The 23,067-nt window shown below is 37.9% G+C and overlaps 1 protein-coding gene across 1 annotated transcript in view; it reads right to left on the bottom strand.

Annotated features, from left to right (window-relative positions):
• The window catches only part of NAF1 (nuclear assembly factor 1 ribonucleoprotein), a 48,111-nt gene extending 26,291 nt beyond the window's left edge, over positions 1-21,820 (bottom strand). Inside the window, exons 1-4 of the mRNA XM_070415374.1 lie at positions 21,372-21,820; positions 16,190-16,364; positions 4,253-4,346; positions 1,189-1,271 (exon numbers count right to left, since the gene is read on the bottom strand). Of these exons, the coding sequence (XP_070271475.1) occupies positions 1,189-1,271; positions 4,253-4,346; positions 16,190-16,364; positions 21,372-21,694 (675 nt within the window). The 5' untranslated portion in view covers positions 21,695-21,820. The remainder of the gene's footprint in view (positions 1-1,188; positions 1,272-4,252; positions 4,347-16,189; positions 16,365-21,371) is intronic.
• Between the last annotated feature and the right edge of the window lie 1,247 nt (positions 21,821-23,067).

Here is a 23,067-nt window from a genome sequence, read left to right as displayed (position 1 = left end):
TGCTTTGCATTCCTAAGTGATTTATTTCTATTTGGTATAGTAGCCTGTCAACTTATGTGCGAGAATGGAATAAAAGGAAAAGGCAGAGAAAAGGAAAGGTTACTAGTATATGAATGACCCAATAATACAGTTAAAAATATGCCCTTTTTTGATTAAATGTAAATCATATTTCCTAAATCAAAAAAAAGAAGCCAACTGTTGCTTATTTGGGAAAAACTAAGCTCCAGAGAGTTGCTTCTACAAAGAATAGCAGCTGGTTTCTTATTTGTTTGTTTTCAACTCAATACACATTTACTTAGTACATATAATCTATAAAGGACTGTATTACATACAGTGGAGGAATACTGAGGTGAATAAAACTCTTTCCCAGAAAAGCAACACTTGATGGGTATTTAAAGATTTGATCTGAGTTGTTGGGTTTTTAAAAAATCTGGTTTTATTGATTTTCAGGAGAGGGAGAGGGGGAGAGAGAAAAACAGTAATGTCACCGAGAAACATCGACTGGCTGCTTCCTACATGCACCCTAACTAGAGATAAGAGCCTTAATTTGGGCATGTGCCCTGACTGGGAATTGAATCAGCAACCTCTTGGTGCACAGGACGACACTCAACCAACTGAGCCACACAGGCCAGGATTAATCTTAGAAGGTTTTATGTCTTCTACTGACTGCTCAGAATTGTGTAACTGTTGGGTAAAATTTGAGGTCTTCCATATCAAGGATGAACACACAGGTTTGTTCCATTATTAAGACATTAAAAGAAACCTCACCTTAAGGATACTACTTAATTATATATATTAACAATCCATATTTTGAGAGCCATTACTCAATGGGACTCACAAACCAAATAAGTTTCAGACCTACTACATGGTGGAAATAATCTGCTGCATTTAATAGTGAGTACATGGAGAATAGGGAACTGTGTCTTATTTAATATGAAGAGCCACTGCCTAGCAAAGTACCTATACATGCCTATTTAATGGCTCAATCAGCAAAGAGTAATAAGCAGTATTAAACCAATATACAGACAAAGTACTGATGAAAATCAAGATGTACTAAGGGAATATACAATCTGAGAGTTAAAGACTGCTCATCTACTAAAATTAATAAACTGTTTTTAGGGCAGATAAAGTAAAAAACACTAAGCCACAAGGAAACAATAATTTGTAGAATTTGAAATTTTTACAAACCTTCCCTGCTGTCTGCCGATCGCTTTTAAAAATTACAGTCTCCTCATTAACTGGAGGTAGTTTAGGCATAGATTCAATTATTACTGAAAAATGAAACAAAACAGATTATTTCAAGATTTAATCAGGAGGTAATACAGAATTTAAATGAGAATTTAGGCTTTAATATGAAATTTAAGGTGAAATAATATGCCACAGTAACTATGCCTCGTGGATAAACAAATTCTATTTATTAAACATAGTACAGTGAAATAGATTGTACATATTTTTATTTAATACAAAAAGCTAAAATTCTAAGAAAGAAAATTAAAGTATAAAATCTCACAGAAAATTTGACTCACCCATTGAAATCAAGCCATGTACATTTTCTCAAGCAATTTTTACCCCAAAAACGTATAATTTAGTCACAAAACTCCTGTTTTAGAAGAAATTAGTTTTCTTTCTCACTCTAGAAATTCTTTTAGAATTGATTACTTTCTGCTATATGAAAAAGTTAACCACAAAAGTATCTTCCTCTGAACAGATGAACAATGAGAGAGCACACAGTAATTTTTATCACTTTTTCTCAAAAAGCAAAAGCATTATTCCACTAGTCTAGCATACCCCAATTCTTTTTAAGTGCCACAAATGTTAAACAATCTATTACAGCAAAAGGGGGGTGGGGGGACGACAGGTTCTTAGAAAATTAGAGCAACAAGCAAGACTACTTTGTCACATTATATGGATAACGCCATCTCTACTTAGAAAAAACATATTAGTTCAGATTGTGAAGATTCATTCAAAAAATTTCAGCTAATTATTTTTCCTAAACACCAACTTTATTGTAGAGGGTTTCCACCTGGGATCCCACCTTCTTAAATAAAAAAGTGCACAGAAAAAAAGGGGATTTAGAAACCTTTGTATAATATCTACATCTCGGGCCCCCAGGGCAGGAAGGGGGAAATTGCTAGGTGGAGTACAGGGGTGGGAGCTGGGCCTTTGTATCTGTAAGCTCACATCCATCCTAAATATGACAGTGGGGGCAAGATGATCTTGGAGAGACTAGGGAGACCCCAAACCGGGGGCAAAATGGCAATGGGGATGGGAGTGTGGGGTCAGCAACTAGTGCTTCTAAATTCTGAATGTACATATAAGCAACCAATCATGAGTCAACATTCTTTGAGTTAGATCTGCTTCTGGAATAAAGATAAGGATAGTGAGCACTAACAGAATTCATTCTCAATCATCTCCTACCATCTCCTATATACATCAAGTCTAATAAATGTTCAATTCATACGATATAATCAAGTAATTACCTGTTTCACTTATTTATGCATATTATTAAATACCATAATGAAAGAAGTTAGCTTGAAATGCAGGCAGATATGGTAGGGGTCCAGTGGAAAACAAAGGCACATAGGGGCAGACATGGCAGTGTGAGCAAGCGTAATCACAGAAACCAACCTAGCAGAAATAATAAATGTTTTTGGACTCAAAGCAGGAGGCATGGGAAAACAAGGGAGAGTCTGCAGTCACAAGGTATACAAAGGCATAGAAAAAGAGAAACTTCAACATAGGAACAGAGAACAGAGAAAGAACACACAGAAACAGGGAAAGATCAGGTCTGTTGCTGGGCAAGAACAATTGAGGGAATCGCTCAATTGATGACACAGATAGGCTTGTGGCAAATATAAACTCCTGGACTAAAAGGATTTAAGGGGCATCCCATTACTGGGTCCCCCTCCCCTTGCAGGGAGTCTGACTCTGCTTATAATACATTTTCCACACTTTTGTTTAAATCTTCTGGTCCATTCTTTCGAGTCACAAGACACGACCCCGGGGGAAAATCCTTGGCTCACTGTTTCAGTTATCAATAAGATGACTCAAAAACTAATGTAATAACTTGAGAATTATGTACAGTTTTAATAACTATACTTTTTATTAAAAATGTTCCACTTTAACCTAAATTTTAATAAATTACAAAAGTACATAATTATCTAAATTTATATTAATTTTTTAAAAAACACTGATATGTATACTATTAGAAAAAGGTCAAAAGATAAAGTCTAATTTCTAACAATGACTCATTATACAACTTAACATAAATGCAAGTGAGACATTTTTCTGAGTCCCTTAAGTCCTAAAAACAAAGGGAGCTGGTGTATGATCTACTTTTTTTTCCCAGTTCAAAAATCCTATGACTGTCAACGCTGAGTTCTATTCTCAAATGTATCTCACAATGAGAGTTAATGGTAGCTATGTTAATTTCAAGGCCCTTTGATACCTATCTGTTGGAGCTAAAAGGAAATCCTTAATGTCTAGTTGTCTCATATCCAACAGTTTCATATTTCGTGCCATTCATATCAGTATTACATCACAGACATTCCTAATTTACATGTTTATAAAATAAAATTTAAGGCAGTAAGCAGAATAATGCCCTCTCCACAAAAAAAGATAACCACACCCTAATCCCTAAACGTGTGAATGTTACCTTTCATTAAAAAAAAAAAATTTTTTTTTTTCATTGCAGTTGTGATTATTGTTAAGAACCTTGAGATGGAGCAATTACCCTAGAATACACATGAAGGACTAAGGAGTCTGTAAAAGCAGAGAAGCTTCCAGGCTCTGTTCAGAGAGAAGTTACATTATTGGTTTTGAGGGTGAAAGAAGGAAGTCTGGAACCAAGGAGTGCAGGCAGCTGTTAGAAGTTGAATGGAGAAAGGAAATGAATTCTCCCCTAGAGCCTCTACAAAAAAAAATTTAAGCCCTGATGGGCCCCTTGATTTTAACTCAGTAAGATCCATGACAGATTTCTGGCCCAAAGAACTGCAAAATAATAACTTTGTATTATTTTAAGCCACTAAATTTGTAGTAACTTAATAGCAATAGAAAACGAATATTGCATATCAAAGAAAATTCTGGAGAAACATGTCAGTAAAAGCAGACTTTAAATTTTTATAAAGAAAATATATTTATGAATTACATAAGTAAAATTAAATTTATCTGTTCAAAATTCACTAGTCATAAAATCTGATTTGATTATTAATGCATTACTTATATATTTTTATTAATAAAATTATTTACCTACCTAATTGTTCAATAATACTTGAAACCATCCCAAGAGGCTTTAATTCAATATCTTCAGGCAAAATAATAGTGAGTTCTTCAACTGAAGGTAGTTCCTATTATATTAAAAAAAAAAAAATTAATCTTCCGCCAGCTTCAACTTAACTTTTAAAAAAAAATTAGCTTCCATTTAAATACTATTCACATTTATAAAGATGCAACATTAAGTACTTACACCATCCTCTTGACATAATCCATTTTAGTGTCTAACAGCATTTCTCCCACCTCCATCTCCCCATTTAAGTGACATAATTATGTTGTGCCCACTCCCTAACCCAGATAGACTGAGAATATAGACAGAAGTACCATTCAAGATTTTCCCAATCACACCTGAACAAGAGACCAATAAAAAAGGAAAAGGTATTGTTAAAGAATCCAAGATTAAAAAAAGAGACAATTCACATAATTCCCAGAGACATTCCATTTGAGGAAAAAAAAAAAACAGTTCCACTGGTCACTCACTAGTTTCTCCAGAGGAAGAGTTCTCTCTCTTAGCTGCCTTGATTTGATTAATCAATTAAATTTACTGTGATTAAGTTGTTGAACAGAGATGCAGCAGTCCTTTCTGGGGCTTTGTGAAAGAAGAGTTAAGTGTCTGGCCTCTTTAGGAAAAAATACAGAATTCCTGGAAACCGAATGTAGGCATCAGCCCAGGGAAAAGTGTTGAAAGTGTTGCTTGTTTTCTTCCCTCCCTAGGTTAAAAACCAAATTTTTAACATCAGAATATTTCTTTTTTCTGATCCAGCACCTAATTCAGTTGCTATAGAAACTAGACATTGAAGTAGAGATGAAATTGAAGAAAAATCTAAGACTGAAACGGGCCGCAGCCTTTAAATTAAATAAACATAGCTTTCTTTCTATTCTTGCCTTTGCCAAAAGATCACAATTAATGGCATGTTAGGAGTTAGTTTGGGAGGAGAAAGATAACTTCTGGATAAATGTTGAAAAAGGTTGGAAAACCTAAATAATACAGTGTTATTACAGATGAATGCATCATGGGTGATGAATTTCCTCTACAGGGACTCAAAAAAAGTTTTTAACAAAACCACTTACCCAGTATCAAAGCATAACTTGCTTCAGGGAGGTGCTATTTTCTGATCAAGGATTACTTATAAAGAGCCTCACTAAGGGTCTTAAGCAACACAATGCAGAAGACTTAGCTCTGTATGGCTGTGGAAGGAATGATTGTGTTTTACATACCAGAACTTTTTTGTACTTTTAGGAAGAGGACAACCACTTGTCATTTTATCATATTAAATACAGAGAGTCTTTTCTTGGCAAGACCATTACTTGAAAGTGGTCCATGTGTATCAGAATAGTGAAGAAAGTTCAGTGGTTAGAACTAGTAAGGGACATGTGATATAAAATAGCCTTGTTTATGAAGTTCTTAGCTAAAGAAACCCCACACCCCGTGAAATATAAGACTGGAAAACTATAATGTCAAGAGACTGCAGACAGCAGGGCTTTAATGATATTTTAGAGGGAAAACTGTCATACGGATTCCACACCGATTCTGGTTCAGGGAGTGGCACCTCTTACAATTGGCCAATGGTATTTTTAACACAGAAGTATAGTGATGAAATCTGCCCTGTTGCCCACCCAAATTTCAGGAAGATCTAGAGGAAAAACTGTCATTACTTTTGGACTATGATAGAACCTACTAGATAAATAAAATCAGGAGTGTGCTGGTAGAAGAAAGGGTAGGGAAATCTCTGAGAGAAGTGCTGTTAGATCTTTAATAAAATATCTGAACTCGATAGAAGTACAGACCACATGCCATTAACACTTTAGAGACAAAAATCAATGCTATTCTCAAATACTAAATAAATGTTATTTGACCACAAAATGAAAGGTTCCTCATTCTGTATTTTCTATTAGGAGGAATAAAAATCCCATGCAATGTAATTATGTTTTCATACAAATCTAAACTTGATACTGTTTTTGGCTTTTTAAAACTTTAAAGCATAAAACTAATACAAGTATCTGGGTGTTTTTTTAAAAAAAGGAAACAAGTATTAAAAAAGAATGCAAAGTAAAAAGAAAAAAATTCCCCTAATCTATTCCTTTCAACCTCGCAATTCCTCTCCATAGATTGTTGTTGTTACAGTCTTTCAAATATATTTACTATGCAGATATAAACTTCACATTACTAACTTTAAAATGTTTCACTTAAATAAAATAGACATCGTGACATAAGCTATCCTTTTCACCTATTACATCTTACAGGTGTATGTTATGTTCTACACCAAAACATAAATATCTATCTAATTTTATTTAAACATTCTTATGGTATTCAAATATATAGCTATACCATAATTTAGTACACCTGTCACCTAATGAAACACCTGCCTTCTTCAAATTTTTACCATTACATACAATGAAACAATATTTATTCTTTCACATGTATTTCTGAATAAGCGCTGTGACAAATTCTCCTAAGTGTAGTAACTGCTAAATCCAAAGACATGAGCATTTTTAATTTTGACAGGTTCATTCCAAAAAGGTTACATCAATTCACACTTCCACAAATTATATATACGATTCTTTTATATAAGAATAAAATCACAAGGATTTTCCTACATCCTTGCCATCATTAATAAGCCAGCACTAATAAGCAAATATTTTCCAGTCTGATGGGTCTAAAACAGTATCTTGTTTTAATTGGAATTTCTTCTTTAATCAAGAAAACTGAATATTTTTGCATGTTTTCTGGCTATTTTTATGTATTTATGAATTGTTTGTATATTTTACATGGTTGTCTTATCTTTTTATTAATTTATAAGATGACTCTAAGTTTTTAAGAATGTCTGCCCTTTATACAAATACTAGAGACCTGGTGCACAGATTTGTGCACCAGTGGGTTCCCTTGGCCTGGCTTTCGGGGACTGGGCTGAAACCGGCTCTCTGACATCCCCCCGAGGGGTCCTGGATTGCTAGAGGGTGGTTCTCGGGTGATGCACCCTGGAATTGGGCTCCCTCTCTCTGGTTCCAGGTCCGTCACCTGAGAACCGCAGCTGCCAAGTTATTGCAGCTCGGCAGCTCCTGTGTTGAGCATCTGGCCCTGATGGTCACTGAGCGTCATAGCTACTAGTCAGACGGTCATTTAGGCTTTTATATATATATAGAATAAATGTAGCAAATACCCACTCCCTCACCTCCCAGCATATTCTTTAGCATTTGTTGTATAATGAACTTTAGTTATTTTAATTTTTATGTAGCAAATATATCAATCTTTTCTTTTCTTAGCTTTTTGAGACTTGTGTAAGTTACATTTAGAAAGACCTGCCCTTGATGAAATTAACTTTTAAAATTCACTCATGTTTTCATTGGTCTTCTAGTTTCATTTTTAATATTTGCATATTTGGTCCATTTGTGATTTTATTCTTATATAAAAGCAAAGCAAAGATTGGATTTATTTTCGTCCAAATTATTAGCCAGTTATCCCCACACATTGAAGAATAATCCATTCATCTCTTTTCCCTACTGATCAGAAAAACAAATTTTAACATATACTAAATGTACTTATACATTTCAGTTTGTGTTGAAGTCTCCATTTGTTTCTACTGATCTATTTCAGTGTCAGTACTAAACTATTTTAATAACTGTGCCTTCCATATTATGTTTTAATATTTAGGAATAAGGGCTAGTTTCCCTATCCACCCTCACAGCAATATATTTCCCCTTGGAATTTTTCTAGCTATTTGCACATATTTACTTCACTAAACTTTAAAACCAGTTTGTTATATTAGTGTTGTTAGTATCAATTAAAATTATATTTAATTACAGTTGTCTTTCTAAAGGACCTACATAGTCATTAGGCTTATTCAAAGCCATTTTGTACCTTATTTGCTATTATAAGTTACTAGGTATTTAATGTTTTTTACTGCTATTATAAATGGATTCTTTATAAAGTACTATTTAAGCACCAGAAAACATCATGCTGAAATTCGTGTCTAGTGATTTTCTTATGTATTCACTATGTTACATATTTTAAAAATATAACTACTACTTCTTTTCAGTATTAGTACATCATATTTTTCACTTTTCAGCATTGGTTGGTATTTCCAGAATGTCAAGTACCAAGCAACTGCGATATGTCCAACTCTTTATTAGGAACTTTTCAAATGGTTAGCAAAAAGATACATTTCTATTGGAATTTCTTTCTAATAAGATTAAGAAAGTATCCATCTATTCCTATCTTACCAAGTTTTATTTTTCAAATCAGAAATGATTATTGATGTTTATCAAATGCTTTTTTATCATCTTTTGAGATCACTATAATTTACTTTGAGTTAAGCAGGTCAGTCTATACAGTCTGATGAAGTCTCTGCTCTAAGAATGTCTATGAAACATCCAGCATGAGGAATACAAGGGAAGATGCACAAAGCCAGAATATTTGTAGTGTGTAAGGACTGATATTTATGGTCAAAAACAAACTGGCAGGCCCCCTTAATTCCTGTTGCTACCCTATTTTGACTGATGTATGAACAGAAATAAAAGTTTTGCCCACAAACGGGCAAGATCTCTGATTTCATATAGAACCAAACTTAGGGGAGAAAACACAGGCACTGTGATCTGTGATCATCACCATACTCTTAATTCCAGTTCAATGATCCCAGTACGTTCTTAACACATGTATATACACTTTCCTGAGCATTCCTTAAAGAAGCCAATGAAGGCATTATGTTGCCTCTTAATAGAAACAAACCTGCCTATAAAAGTGTTGTGCATAAAATCTCTATCCAAAATATCTGCAGAACACAAAAGCTATATAAAGAACTAAATATTATACATGAAACATGTCTGACATGAGTGGAATCAATAAGTGAAATCAAGTTTGTACAAGTCCAGGTTGAAAGCCTATTATAGAGTTTGCCCTTGAAAGTCCAGTTAAATCAAGCAGTATAGTACTGTATTTACTTTGAAAATGGCAGACATTTTGGGACCAACCAAGGGAGAAAAGATACATTTGTGTTTTTTTAAATGAGCATGCTAGAAAAGTAGGACAAAAGGGGGAAAATATCCTAAACTCCATCAAGAAATCACCCAAGCGATGTGCTTTCTATAAAGATTTGTGGCAGGTTTAGAGGTAGAATTTCAAAGGGAAAGTTCTTGGATTGCCATGTCAAAATGGGCAATAAAAGATCTTGTATTGATGTTTGGATGTCAAATATCCTCTTCTCTTCCCTAATTGCTAAATCTAAACTACTATACCACCAATAAGCCTGGTTGCTCTATCAAATTATCCTGCTGCTTTTCTTGTTAGACATTACCATCTGACATCCTGTTTACTTCTTAAACTCAACTTTTCTAACTAGACAACAAATCCAACAAAAACTTAACCTGGCCAGTCTTGCGCCTTGCTATAGGACCCAGGACAATGACAAGCACAGAAGAAATGCTTGGTATTTATTTACTAAATGAATAGACTTATTTCATTAGTCCATGCTAAACAAAAATCTCAAAGAGATGAGTCTTTTTCAGTCAAAGCAAAAATCAGGTATGGAAAATACAATTCTTAGAATTCAAAAGAGAATTCTTGAGGAACAAAAAGAACCTCAACCCAACATCTCAAAAATAAAGTAAAAAAGGCAGGCTTGGAAGGAAGCTTCACTGCCCAGAATTGATAAATAGATACCTCAGGTTTGCAGCAACAAACTTTATTATCATTATTAGATTAACACCTGGCTCCCTGATAACACAGCAGCTGCCCCAGGTAAGATAATAAATAAATCTCCTCAGTCTCATAGGTCTCATAATCTCCTTAAGGAAATAAAAAAATCAATCACTTCGATTTTCTGTGAGTGGGGAAAGGATGTGTATGTGTGACAGAAAAGGAGAAACAAACAGATACACTCCAATTCAAAAAAAAATATGGCAAAACACTACCATTTTGACCCTGCACATAGAATAAAATATAAAGAATCAGAAATAAAATTCACACAGATTAACTAAAAAATTATAGGTAAAAAATTACAGGTAGAGGTGAGGGAAACTTAAGATAGAAAAAGCTTCTTCATCATATAAGTAAAAATCAAATTTACTGAAAATAACAGAAGAAGGCTATTTACTGCAAGTGAAGAAGTTTAAAATATGAACCTACTACCCTCATGGAAAGATGGATGAGTGGGTGGGAAAAACTTAATTTTATTCTGCTTGTCCAATACTAGACACTTATTTATTTAAATTTAATTAATTAAAATTAAATAAAATTTAAAATGCACTCTCCAGTCACACTAACCACATTTCAAGTACTCAAGTAGCATAAGACAAAGGCTTAAGCACACATTAAGTCAGAGTGGATTTCTATCATTGCAGGAAGACCTACCTATTGAACAGCACTGCTTTATAGGGTCATACATCCAAAAGTCCTCTATTACAAAACATAACCAGGAATAGCACCAATGAATAGCACCAATCTATTTTCAGTCACTAATACAGGTATAATTTTAAGACCATATTATAACAATATACATCATATGACTATGAAGTCTTAATGCTAACCTGATTATTCTACTTGGGAAACAAAGATTTGTGATAAACATCTATTTTCATAACTGTTATTTTCCAAAATTAAAATGAAACTAAATGTTTTTTACGTACAGTTCCTGCAACTAGAGATAAATATCCATGCTATCATTTAAATAAAATTAATGTTTACAGACTCAAAAATCAAGAGTAGAAATAATTTTTCTGGACATATTCAATACTTCTATATACAATAACAAAGAGTAGGCAACTAAAAGAAAAAAAATATTTCATTCATATCATCAGCAAAAGAAAAGGTCATATGGAAACAAAAATCCCCAGACACATCACAGCATTTGGCAATGAACTACTAGAATTTAACATAGTAAAGCAATCCAATTAATTTTTCTAGGTACTCTATAGTTCCAAGTCAAAGGCTTTATTAAGAGGCAATATGGCCCAAGCAAATACAATTTTAGAAAGCTTACATTAGAAGATACAATCATCCTTCACATAACAAAATATGCAATATATACATTAGTCAGAAACCAAATAATTAGTTTAAATGGTCAAATTACAATGTTACTGAGCACATCTCCCCAAGTACTGAAAATAGAGCAGACTGGAACCTCGCTATTACTAGAGTTCTGCTCCTCCTCACTTAGGCAAGTCACTTTCTGGGTATCAGTTTTCTCATAAATAGTGAAGAAACTAAGCAAAAATTCTGATAATGCATAAAAATGGCTAATAATGCAATTAAAAAATGTAATAGCATGTAATAAAAAAGTGAGTGCATAAATGTAATAATTATATGAGACCCCAACAAAATGACTATGATTCTGTAATAATACTCATATCTATAGTACTAAAGAAATGCAAGATCCAACCTACACTTCTGACATATCCATGAAAGAGCAATTATTGCCTGTGTTATAATAATACTATTGTATCCTGATTCTCAATCATCTGCATGGTCTACAAGATCGTTCAGTTAAGCAAAATATTCAAATGAGTAGTAGCACATAACATTAAAATTCCACTCTATTAAAAAAATTAAATTGTAGATACACCTATCAAAAAATGGGTATCTACATCTTCCAGCACAAAAGTTGAAGGAGCTAATGCTAATGGGTCAAAAGTGGCTTTCTAAAAAGATGACATTCATACTTCCCTAGCCCTCTGAAGGCTTATTATAGGCTAGGGCAGTGGTCGGCAAACTGCGGCTCGTGAGCCACATGCAGCTCTTTGGCTCCTTGAGTGTGGCTCTTCCACAAAATACCACGTTCGGGCATGCACGTACAGTGCGATTGAAACACCGTGGCCCATGCGCAGAAGTCGGTTTTCGGCCTGAGTGAGTCTATTTTGAAGAAGTGGCATTAGAAGTGGGGGGTGTTGGTTGGTCAGGCAATGGGAGACGCCTGGGGGAGACGCCTGGGCTGCGGGAAACACAGCGCGGGGGAGGTGCACGCGATTCATGCACAAGTTAAGGATGGGAGAGTTGGAAGAGGTCGACCTCAGTGAACGTACCTCAATCAGATTGAGGACATTTTTAGCAAAAGCCAGCTTAGGAGTACCCTAATTAATAAGTTAATAACAATGTACCTACCTATATAGTTTAAGTTTAAAAAATTTGGCTCTCAAAAGAAATTTCAATCGTTGTACTGTTGATATTTGGCTCTGTTGACTAATGAGTTTGCCGACCACAGGGCTAGGGGGAAAAATCAGTAATCTGATGACCTTCTGAGGCAAAATTATCTAAAGAACCTTAATTTGGGTTTTCACTCACAAATATAAAAAAGGGCAGCAGCAAGGGGTATTGGGAAAGGAATCACTCCAAATGGCAACTAACCTTTTGGTTGCTAGTTTGGGGAGAATTTTTAAAAGTGAGGAAAGCTGAATGAAATTATTTGACCACTTTTCTCATATTACTTAAGAATAGAGGACATACAAGTTGAAACAGCCCCGGTGTGGTAGGGACAACCCCGGCGAGGTTGAAACGGCCCCCATGAGGTAGGGACGACCCCGGTGAGGTTGAAACGGCCCCCGTGAGGTAGGGACGACCCCGGTCAGGTCGAAACGGCCCCCGTGAGGTAGGGACGACCCCGGTGAGGTTGAAACAGCCCCCGTGAGGTAGGGACGACCCCGGTCAGGTCGAAACGGCCCCGGTGTGGTAGGGACGACCCCGGTGAGGTTGAAACGGCCCCCGTGAGGTAGGGACGACCCTGGTCAGGTCGAAACGGCCCCGGTGTGGCAGGGACAACCCCGGTCAGGTTGAAACGGCCCCCGTGAGGTAGGGACAACCCCGGTGAGGTTGAAACGGCCCCCGTGAGGTAAGGACGACCCCAGTCAGGTCGAAACGGCCCCGGTGTGGTAGGGACAACCCCGGTCAGGTTGAAACAGCCCCGGTGTGGTAGGGACAACCCCGGTGAGGTTGAAACGGCCCCCGTGAGGTAGGGACGGCCCCGGTCAGGTCGAAACGGCCCCGGTGTGGTAGGGACAACCCCGGTCAGGTTGAAACGGCCCTGGTGAGGCTCAGACGGCCCTGGTGAGGTTGAGACTACTCCAGTGAGGTTGGGACAAATAAAGGGGACCAGTATGGACTGATGAACAGGGGTAGATACAGAAGCAGAGCAACATTGAACAGAATGTTAAACTACAGTGGGAAGCCTGGGGAGGGTTGGGGGGGGGGGGGGATTAAGAGACCAACTGAAGGACTTATATGCAGGCATATAAGATTAACCAATGGACACAAGACACGGGGCGGGGGGGGGCGGGGGGGCGGGGGGGTGGGGGCCGGGGGAATGTCAAGGGGGAGAAAAAAAGGAGACATATGTAATACTCTTTGTAATACTTTAAGAAATAAAAATTATTAAAATATTTAAAAAAAAAAAAAAAAAGAATAGAGGACATAGATGTGGCTGCCAATTACCTGATGCTATTAGGTGTGCCTTCACTTTTCAGATATGGTTGGAAAGTAAGATCCAATCCCTGGAGTACTGAGGGCCATTATTAGAAAATTGTTTTCCCCCTATAACTGGTAAAACATGTATATATATAAAAAGCCAGCAATGGTAATGCCTGAATGACCAGCCGGATTAGGGGCGGGGCGGCCAACCTCCCGTGTCCCTTCCACCCGCACTGGCCAGGCCCCGATCAGCCCCCATTGGGGCAGGCTGGCCAGACCCCACCCGTGCATGAATTCATGCACTGGGCCTCTAGTATTGGATAAAAGAATGGATTAGATTTATACACTAAGTGTGTCAACTATGATCACATATAACACTTAGTCTAACTCATCAACTTCTTTAGGAAAAATACCTTTACAACATTTCATGGAACTCAGCTATTTCTTTAGCTAAGTAATTAATTGCCCTCATTAATTACCCTATTGTATATAACACTAAACTCAGATTAAGACTAGCCCATTAAATACTTTCATCTAAAAAATAAAAGTTGGGCAAGATAAACAAAAGAAAATATAAACACATGGGACTACATCAAACAAAACAGCTTTTGCACAGCAAAGGAAACCATGATCAAAATGAAAAGGGAACCCACTGTATGGGAAAACATATTTGCCAATAATACATCTGATAAGAGGTTAATTTCTAAAACATATAAAGAACTCATACAACTCAACAAAAGGAAGACAACCCAATTTAAAAATAGGCACTTCTCCAAAGAGGGCATACAGATGACCAATAGACACACGAAAAATGCTGCATGTCATTAATCATCAGAGAGATGCAAATTAAAACTAAAATGAACTATCACCTCTGACCTACCAGAATGGCCATCATCAATATATCAACAAACAACAAGTTCTTACAAAGATGTGGAAAAAAGGGAATGCTAGTACACTGCTGATGAGGATGCAGATTGGTGCAGTCACTATGAAAAACAGTATGGAATTTACTCAAAAAATTAAAAATGGAACTACTGTTTGACCCAACAATCCCACTTCTAAGAATATATCCTAAGAAGCCCAAAACACCAATCAGAAAGAATATATGTACCCCTATGTTCATAGCAGCGTTACTTACAATAGCTAAGATCTGGAAACAGCCCAAGTGCCCATCAGTAGATGAGTGGATAGAAAAAGCTGTGGTACATTTACACAATGGAATACTATGTAGCTGTAAAAAAGACAGATTTCTTGTCCTTTGTTGACATGAATGGACCTGAACAATATTATGCTGAGCGAAGCCAGGTAGAAAAAGACAACTATCACATGATCTCACTTATATGTGAAATCTAATGAACATAATACACTGCCTAACAAAATAGATCCAGAGGCATGAATGTGTGGAACAGACTGACATATCTCAGAGAGGAATGGGGGTAAGAGATTAACCAAAGAACTTACATATATATATGCATGGTAGCCAATGGACACAGACAATAGTGTGGTAAAGGCCTGGGGTGAGGCAGAGGTTGGGAGGAGGGGAACAAAGGGAGGGAGAGAAATTGGAGGACATCTATAATAACTGTCAACAATAAAAATAAATAAATAAAATTCAACATTTCTTTGTAGTGTCTTTATATTTTTCTTTCTTTCATTAATTAATTAATTAATTAATTAATTAAAAATATATTCCATCGATTCTCTACAGAGAGGAAGGGAGAGATAGAGTTAGAAACATCATGAGAGAGAAACATCGACCAGCCGCCTTCTGCACACTCCCCACTGGGTATGCGCCCGCAACCAAGGCACATGCCCCTGACCGGATTCGAACCCGGGACCCCCCGAGTCCGCAGGCCGATGCTCTATCCACTGAGCCAAACTGGTTACGGCCTGAGGTGTTCTTTTTGAGGTTCCCACCACCAGATTACCGTTCTCCTCCGTGGGAGAGCTTACAGTTTAAGAGGAAATAACCATACAAGAGCTAACCTTACAAACAAAACCTATCAAGTGCCAAAAAACACCATTCTAATAAACAAGTTTTCTCCTACTATAATAACAAAAACACTTCAAAAACTCCAGTAGAAATCCTAACAAGCTTAAACAATTAATTTCAATTTCTATGTTTCTTAGTGCAAGTCAATTAAAAGATTGATTTTAATTGTAACTGAACAAAATGTTCTGACTTATGGACCAAAAAAGAAAGAAAAAAAGCAAGGTTGTAAATTTACATAAGAAATATTTTCTAGGTAAGATGAAATAAAATGGAGAGTAGCAAGCTAAAGTTTAACACCCCAGAAGAACAATTACCAAATGCTAGAGTTAGAAGCGACCTTAGAAATTATCCAGATCAATCGTCTGACAATCCTCTTTTAGTTAAGAAAGGTAAGGCATGGCAAAATTATGTCCAATAAAATTGGGAAGTTTTCAAATGTATGGATCAGATACAGAGCAGATGAGATCAATATCAGTACCATAATATATTTTAGAACATCCAAATTAGGTTTATTAACACATCTAAGTACTTACGTTAAGAAGTAATTCATCTTTTGTTTTAATAAGAGGAAAATTCTTATTTTCCTTCTCAACTTGTACATCTTCATCTCCATCTGACAGCATTGGAGGAACTAATATTCGAGAGGAAGAGGAAGATGAGGATGATGATGAGGAAGAGGAAGAGCTTGAACTATCTGAATCTGTTTCACTGTAGGAAAGGAAAAGTTTAAACTTACTGAAACAGTAACATGATGGCATTAACATATATTATTCAACCAGGAAATATCTACTTTACTACATGTTTACTATTACTGATATAATTCAAAAGCTAGCATTTTGAAGTTGACTCTGGTATTTGGAAAGTAGTCCTTAATCCACTGATAACATTTTCAAAACCCCTGCTATGACTGCAACTCAATTACAATAGTCTCACACATCACACATCTGCCTTAATATAATTAAGCATGTGCCAAATCACTGACAGAGAGCTCTGGGCAATGCACTTCTCTCATTGGTCACCTAGCCATTGAATTGCCAATAGTTTCTTCTCAGTCTTCAGACAACTTGGAAACTCAAGTTACCAACCATGCTGACCATTCTATTCTTTAAAAACTCTTTTAGCCCATGACTTCCACAGCAATTGTTACCAGTAACTCTAAGTTTAAAATTTGTTTGCTATTCCCTTAACTCCCTTTTATTTTCTTAACCCTCTTCCAAGAAGTTTGGATATTTTTCCCCATTGATTTTTTAGAGAGTGGAAGGGAGGAGAAGAGAGAAACATTGATGTGTTTCTGTCACATCTTTTGGCTGCCTCCCACATGTGCCCTGAGGGTTGGGGGTTGGTGGCAGGGATCAGACCTGCAACCCAGGTACGTCCCCTTGACCTGGAAACAAACCCACCCACCTTGGGTATGCAAGCTGACATTCTAACCACTGAGCATGCTGACCAGGGCTCCCTTTTATATGCTGTTTCTAAAAGTTTCATACTTATTCTCTTCTCTCTCTGTACTCTTCCTATGCATAATCTCATGCCCTACAATGTTTCCAATTATCATCCATGTGGAGATAACTCCTAAATCTTCAGCACTGATATTTATAAGCTTCATCCCTGATCTCTGGCTACATACTGGCCACCTCTGTATGAATGACCTACACTTACCTCACACTAGCAACAAGTTAAAAAGAAAAAAAAAGTGCATTCTCCTTACTAAATCACTTCTCTTTGAACTTCTATTTTATTCATTACTTAGTCTTTAATCCAGTTACTATAGGTAGAAACATTGGAATCATTCTGAGCTATTTCATTCTCAGTCAATGATAAAACCCTATCTTCAGATTAGTAAACATCACTCCTATTCCACTTCATCCCATTTCCACTGCTACTCCTCTATTTCAGATGCTTATTTCTCACTTGCTTTTCTGTAATAATTGTATAACTGATGTAAATACTAGTCTCTTCCCACAACAATCACCCCTTCACCCTATTGATGTTTTGCTGTTACCCTTACCCTTTTCATGACCTTCCATTTTAATCCGTTCACAATCTTGCTTTAAAAAGTCATTCATGCTCAGTTGATGTGGCTCAATAGTTGAGCCTGGACCCATGAACCAGGTCATGGTTGGATTCCTGGTCAGGGCACATGCCGGGGTTTGGGCTCGATCTCCAGTAGGGAGCGTGCAGGAGGCAGCCAAACAATGATTCTTATCACTGATGTTTCTATCCCTCTCTCCCTCTCCCTTAAGAATAAATATTTAAAGCAAACATTCATGTAACCCCTATGTTCACTGCAGCCTTATTCACAGTGGCCAAGACAGGGAAATAACTGAAGTGTCCTTCAATAGATGACTGGATAAAGAAGATGTGGTACATACATACAATGGAAAACTACTCAGCCATAAGAAAAGACGAAATACTGCGATTTGTATCAACATGCGTGGACTGGAGAATATCATGGTAAGAGAAATAAGTTAGATAGAAAAAGTTAAGAAACATAATTTCACTCATATGTGGGATATAAAATTTAAAGCAACAAATGAACAAACAAACAAACAAACAAAAACTCATAAACACAGACAACAGTATGGTGGTTACCAAAGAGATGGGGGTGTGGGGGATAGTAAAGGGTAAAGGGGTCAAATATATGGTGACAGAGGATGATTTGACTTTGAGTGGTGAGCACACAATGCAATATAATGATCGTGTATCACAGAACTGTACACTTGAAACCTATATGATCTTAACCAATGTCACCCAATAATTCAATAAAAATAAATAACCATTCAAGACTGGACATTAGATATGACAAAACTATTATTATGTTACATGTGATAAAATATTATGATTATGTGAAAGAATGTCCTCTTAGAGAATGTGTGCTAAACTATTTAGGGATAAAGTATCATGTGTAAATGACTTTAAAATGGCTCAATAACATATACCTGTGAATCTAATAGTTCTGAAATGTTAATAATTGTTAAATCAAGGTGATGACTTTGGACTATTCTTCCTATTTTTTATTGAGAAAATATTAAAACTGAGAAAAACCTTAAATTTTTTCCCCATAACTTACACTGTGTACAAGCTAAAGGCCATCCTCCTTACTATGACACCTCAGAGGCCCCTGCAATCAGGTTCCTGGTAACCTACATAATCCCATCTCTTGAAGGACACTTCAGTTATTTCCCTGTCTTGGCCACTGTGAATAAGGCTGCAGCTCATACACACCTAGCAAAGCAGCTCATCCAACTTTCCCTTTATTTGTGCTATTTCCTTTGACTACAATGTACTCAATGTAGAGAAATTATTTTTTCTTTGTAAACTCAACTCAATATTACCTCTTCTGAAGCCACCCCTCACCCACTCAAAGTACAATTATGTAACTCCTTCCCTATCTCATGGCACTTTTTTCAAACTGCCCACTAGAGCCAGTCCAATACTATACCATAGTTCATTGAAAACCATGTCTTCCCAGCTGGATTAGAAAGGGCTTGAACACATTAGCTTTGGCAAATGTCTTTTCTCCTGTTACAGGAGGAAAAGGCAAAGGCCAATTTCACCACATAGGCTCCGGAACCCATCCCATTTGCAAGTGAACTCCTTCCTACTATTACTGTATTATGAATCTTTCCCTCTACCCAAGAGCAGTCCCATCAGCATACCAAACATTCTGTAGTATCTCTGTTTAATCCCTCCAGCTATGGACTCATTTCCCACTTAAAATTTCTTAAAAGAACTGTGAACACATGCTGTCTCTAACCCTTTATTTCTAACTCCATCTTTACTCCAAAATTGGCTTCCATCATCACTCCTTACAAGGTCACCAATATTCTGCACGTTGCCAAGTCCAGTAGGCACCTTTCTGTCATCTTAACTTCTCAGCAACATCTAACATGGTTGCCCACTCACTTCCTCAAAGATTTCCATTTTTGGTATGCACTATGCTACAGGGATATTCCATTCTCATGTAGTCTTCTGTCTTCATGGTTTTAAATATGACCTTCACTTAAAAAAGACCTGAAAGACATAACACTCAAATGCAGTTTGAATTCTAATTCAAATAACCAACTGTTAAAAGACATCCTTCAGACAACCAGAAAAATCTAAATACAAACCAAGCATTAGATGATATTAAGGAATTAGAATTAAGTTTACTAAAGTTGATAATGACATAGTGGTTATGTAAAGTGTTTTATCAATTAGAGGTGCACAGTAAAAAAAAAATCACACTGAGATTTGCTTTAAATCTACTAGGTTAAAAAAAGTTAGAAATGTTAGATAAAACAAGATTAGCAAAATATTGGAAGTTGTTAAGTCCAGTGATGACTAACCATGCAATCATATTACTCTCTACTTTTTTCAAGTTTGAAAATGTCCATAATAAAAAATTAGTCTTATCTGAAATCTGATGATGCTTAAATGTCTACCTCCAGCCCAGAACTATCCTTTAAACTCTAAACTCATGATACTACTACCGCTTGCCTGACATCTCCAACTGACTGTCAGAGAAATCTTAAATTAACTGTCCAAATTAAACATTCCCACTGGTCTCCGACCCCTATCTTAGTCAACAGTACCACAATCCACCCAGGTGATGGCTTTGTCCAGCCCAGTGACACATCTATTAGCAAGCCTGATCAGTGTGATTGAATCCAGACACAATCATGGTCGCCTCATGGACGCAATGCAACATCCTTCAACTAGTTCCAGCCTTGCTTCTCGGCTTTTACTCTTGAGCCCAGTTCAATTCTTCCTCTGCAGAGCAAAGCGTATTAGAATGTTAACCTGAGTGTGATACTGCTCTGCCTAAAATCCTTCAACAGCTTCGCCAGCACTTAGAATTAAAAACTTGAACATGGCCATAGTGTCCCACAGGATTGGGCTGTCGGAAGGCTTTCTCGGTGCCTTGCTTGTTCCTTCACGATAATTTTCATCAACTCTGTTTACTGATATGTTTACTCATATTTGTCATCCCTCTCGCTAGAATGTGGGGCAGGGCTCCTGTCCATTTTTTTTTTTTTTCACCTGTGTTCGGTATCCCACACAACACAGTCCAATACTTGTAAACAATGTTCAGTGTGGGTAAGGAACATCCCACAAACTTAAGCCCTCTCCCACCACAGAAGCTTCATCTTTAAAACACACGGGCAGGTGGGGCGGCGAAGGGGGGCCTTAAGAAACCGAATCAGAGCATATAATAATACTAAATAACAGTGTCTTGCAAATTTCACGAAGCTCCCCACAGGGCTTATAAGAATTAACAAAATTGCCAGGAGCCAATCTGGAAATATAAAGTCCTTTAACTACTCCTCAATTCATCTGGTTCAAAAACAAGAACACACGTTAAACTTGATGGAAGAATAGAAGTCAGATCTGACACGAAACTCAAAACTTATAACCGCAAAGGGACACGCCGAACTAAATATTAAGGAAATAATCCAATATCCTCAGGTTTCCACATCTTAACGGGAAATGCTACGATTTATGCACAGCACCTTTTACACTACCAAATTTAGGGAAGAGAGATCTGATTATTAGGCTCAGATTCACCAGGGTCTGCAGCGAACAACCCGAAATGGGCGGTCCGAGCCACTTGTCCACACGTGCGCGGGGAGCGCCAGGGACCGCCCCTCCCGCCCCGGCCCACGCGGGCCCCGGCTCCTCCCGCCGGTCACACGGGCCCTCCCCCAGCAGCCTCGGGACCCGCAGGCACCCGACCTGTCCGAATCCGAGTCCGAGGTCTCCAGGGAGTCCGGGGTCGGCACCGGCTCTGCTGCGCCCGGGCCCGTGACGCCTGTCCCTCCAGGAGGCGGTTCTGGCCCGCCGACGGCGGTGCTCAGCGCCAGTTCAGGCGGCTGCTCCCCGGCTGGTTGAGCCTCCGCGTCCCGCCCAGGGTCTGGGGCCCCCTCATCCGACGGCGGTGGCTCTGAGACAGGAACGGTGTCCGGGGACGACGCCGCCTCGCCGTGGCCACCCCCGAAGCCGGTGCCGCCGAATTTCAGAGTCTCCAGCTGCGCAGCGGCGGCCTCCACCACTTCCATGGCGTCGCACCAGACGCCTCGGCCGGGCTACCCGCTCGCGCTGGAACTAAAACAGCCTTAACGGTGGAGAGAACCGTGCCTGGACCCCACTTCCCGCGTTTCTCCGGTAACTACACGCGGGTGACCTGGAGACACGCCCCCACCGTTTCCGCAGCAGCACTTCCGGGAGGGCGTCTGACGTCACGTGACGCGACCGCGCTCACTGGGGGCGGGGCCTACCGCGGGGCTTTCGGAATGGAGACTTTTGGCGCCGCTGATCTTTTTTCGTCTGCCACTTTGGAAGCATAGGCAGCTCAAACTGCAAGGTCAGATGGCGAGCCCCATAGTCCTGTCGCTGGATCTGAGGCGATTCTATTCGAAGCGAAGGTGTGATTGTGTAAGACTCTGTACTTCAGAAACTCGAGCCAGGAAATCTTGGACACTTAGTAAACTCCATAAAATTAAGTTAAATTGATTGATAGCAAGCACGTTGACCATTCACCTCAGAAACATTACAACGATTCCTTTTTTTATTTCCTCCAAATCAGCCTCCAATTAAAGAACTCAGTAATGGTGGATAAATGTTGCTGCTTACTGATGTCTGTCTTGTTGACACTTGGTAAAAGGGTGAGAAAAGACTGAAGTGTACTAACTTAGCTTGGAAAAACATTAGTCTACTCTAGATCATAAGAACAAGCAAAAACTTCTTAGGGTTGAGGTAGGGATCAGAATTTTATGGTTTCCTATGGAACTTCAATTTGATGCATCAGAACCTCCAGTAGTAGTAATCATTGTTACCATTTAGTCAGCAAGTGTGTGTGTCAAGGATTGTGCTAAAGATTTTATCAATAACAGTCCCCTGGAAGGGGATTTATTCCAGGAGCCCCCACCCCAACCACTCCCCATATCAAATCCAGGAATGCTCAAGGCCCTTATATGAAATGACATAGTTTTTGCATACAACCTACACATATCCTCCTGTATACTACAATTCATCTATAGGGTACTTATAGTACTTAATACAATGTAAATGCTATATAAATAGTTGTTACACTGTATCATTTAGGGAATAATGACCAAAAAAAAGTTTGTACATGTTCAGTATAGACATAGCCATCATAGACCTAACTACATAGTATATGTCAGCAACAATATAGCATTTAAAAAATATTTTCCATCCGGGTTCCTGGAATCTTTGGATACAGAACCTATAGATACAAAGGGTCTGCTGTATTCAATGAGAATTTATTGTGCCCTTCACAGAAATTTAAAATAAGAGTGGTTTTAGGGAGCTTACAATCTAATTGAAGTAAAAAGGTCAATGCACAGGAGATAACTAGAAAGATATTTGAAATGTGGAGAAGATGCAAGTTTAGTAATAATAGGAAATTAAG

Source organism: Myotis yumanensis, unplaced genomic scaffold (assembly GCF_028538775.1).
Source record: "Myotis yumanensis isolate MYYU_CA2020_CCGP unplaced genomic scaffold, mMyoYum1.0.hap1 SCAF_5, whole genome shotgun sequence".
NCBI classification, from domain to species: domain Eukaryota; kingdom Metazoa; phylum Chordata; class Mammalia; order Chiroptera; family Vespertilionidae; genus Myotis; species Myotis yumanensis.
The sequence above is the reverse complement of the archived record's forward strand: the minus strand, read 5'-3'. Positions and strand labels throughout refer to the sequence as shown.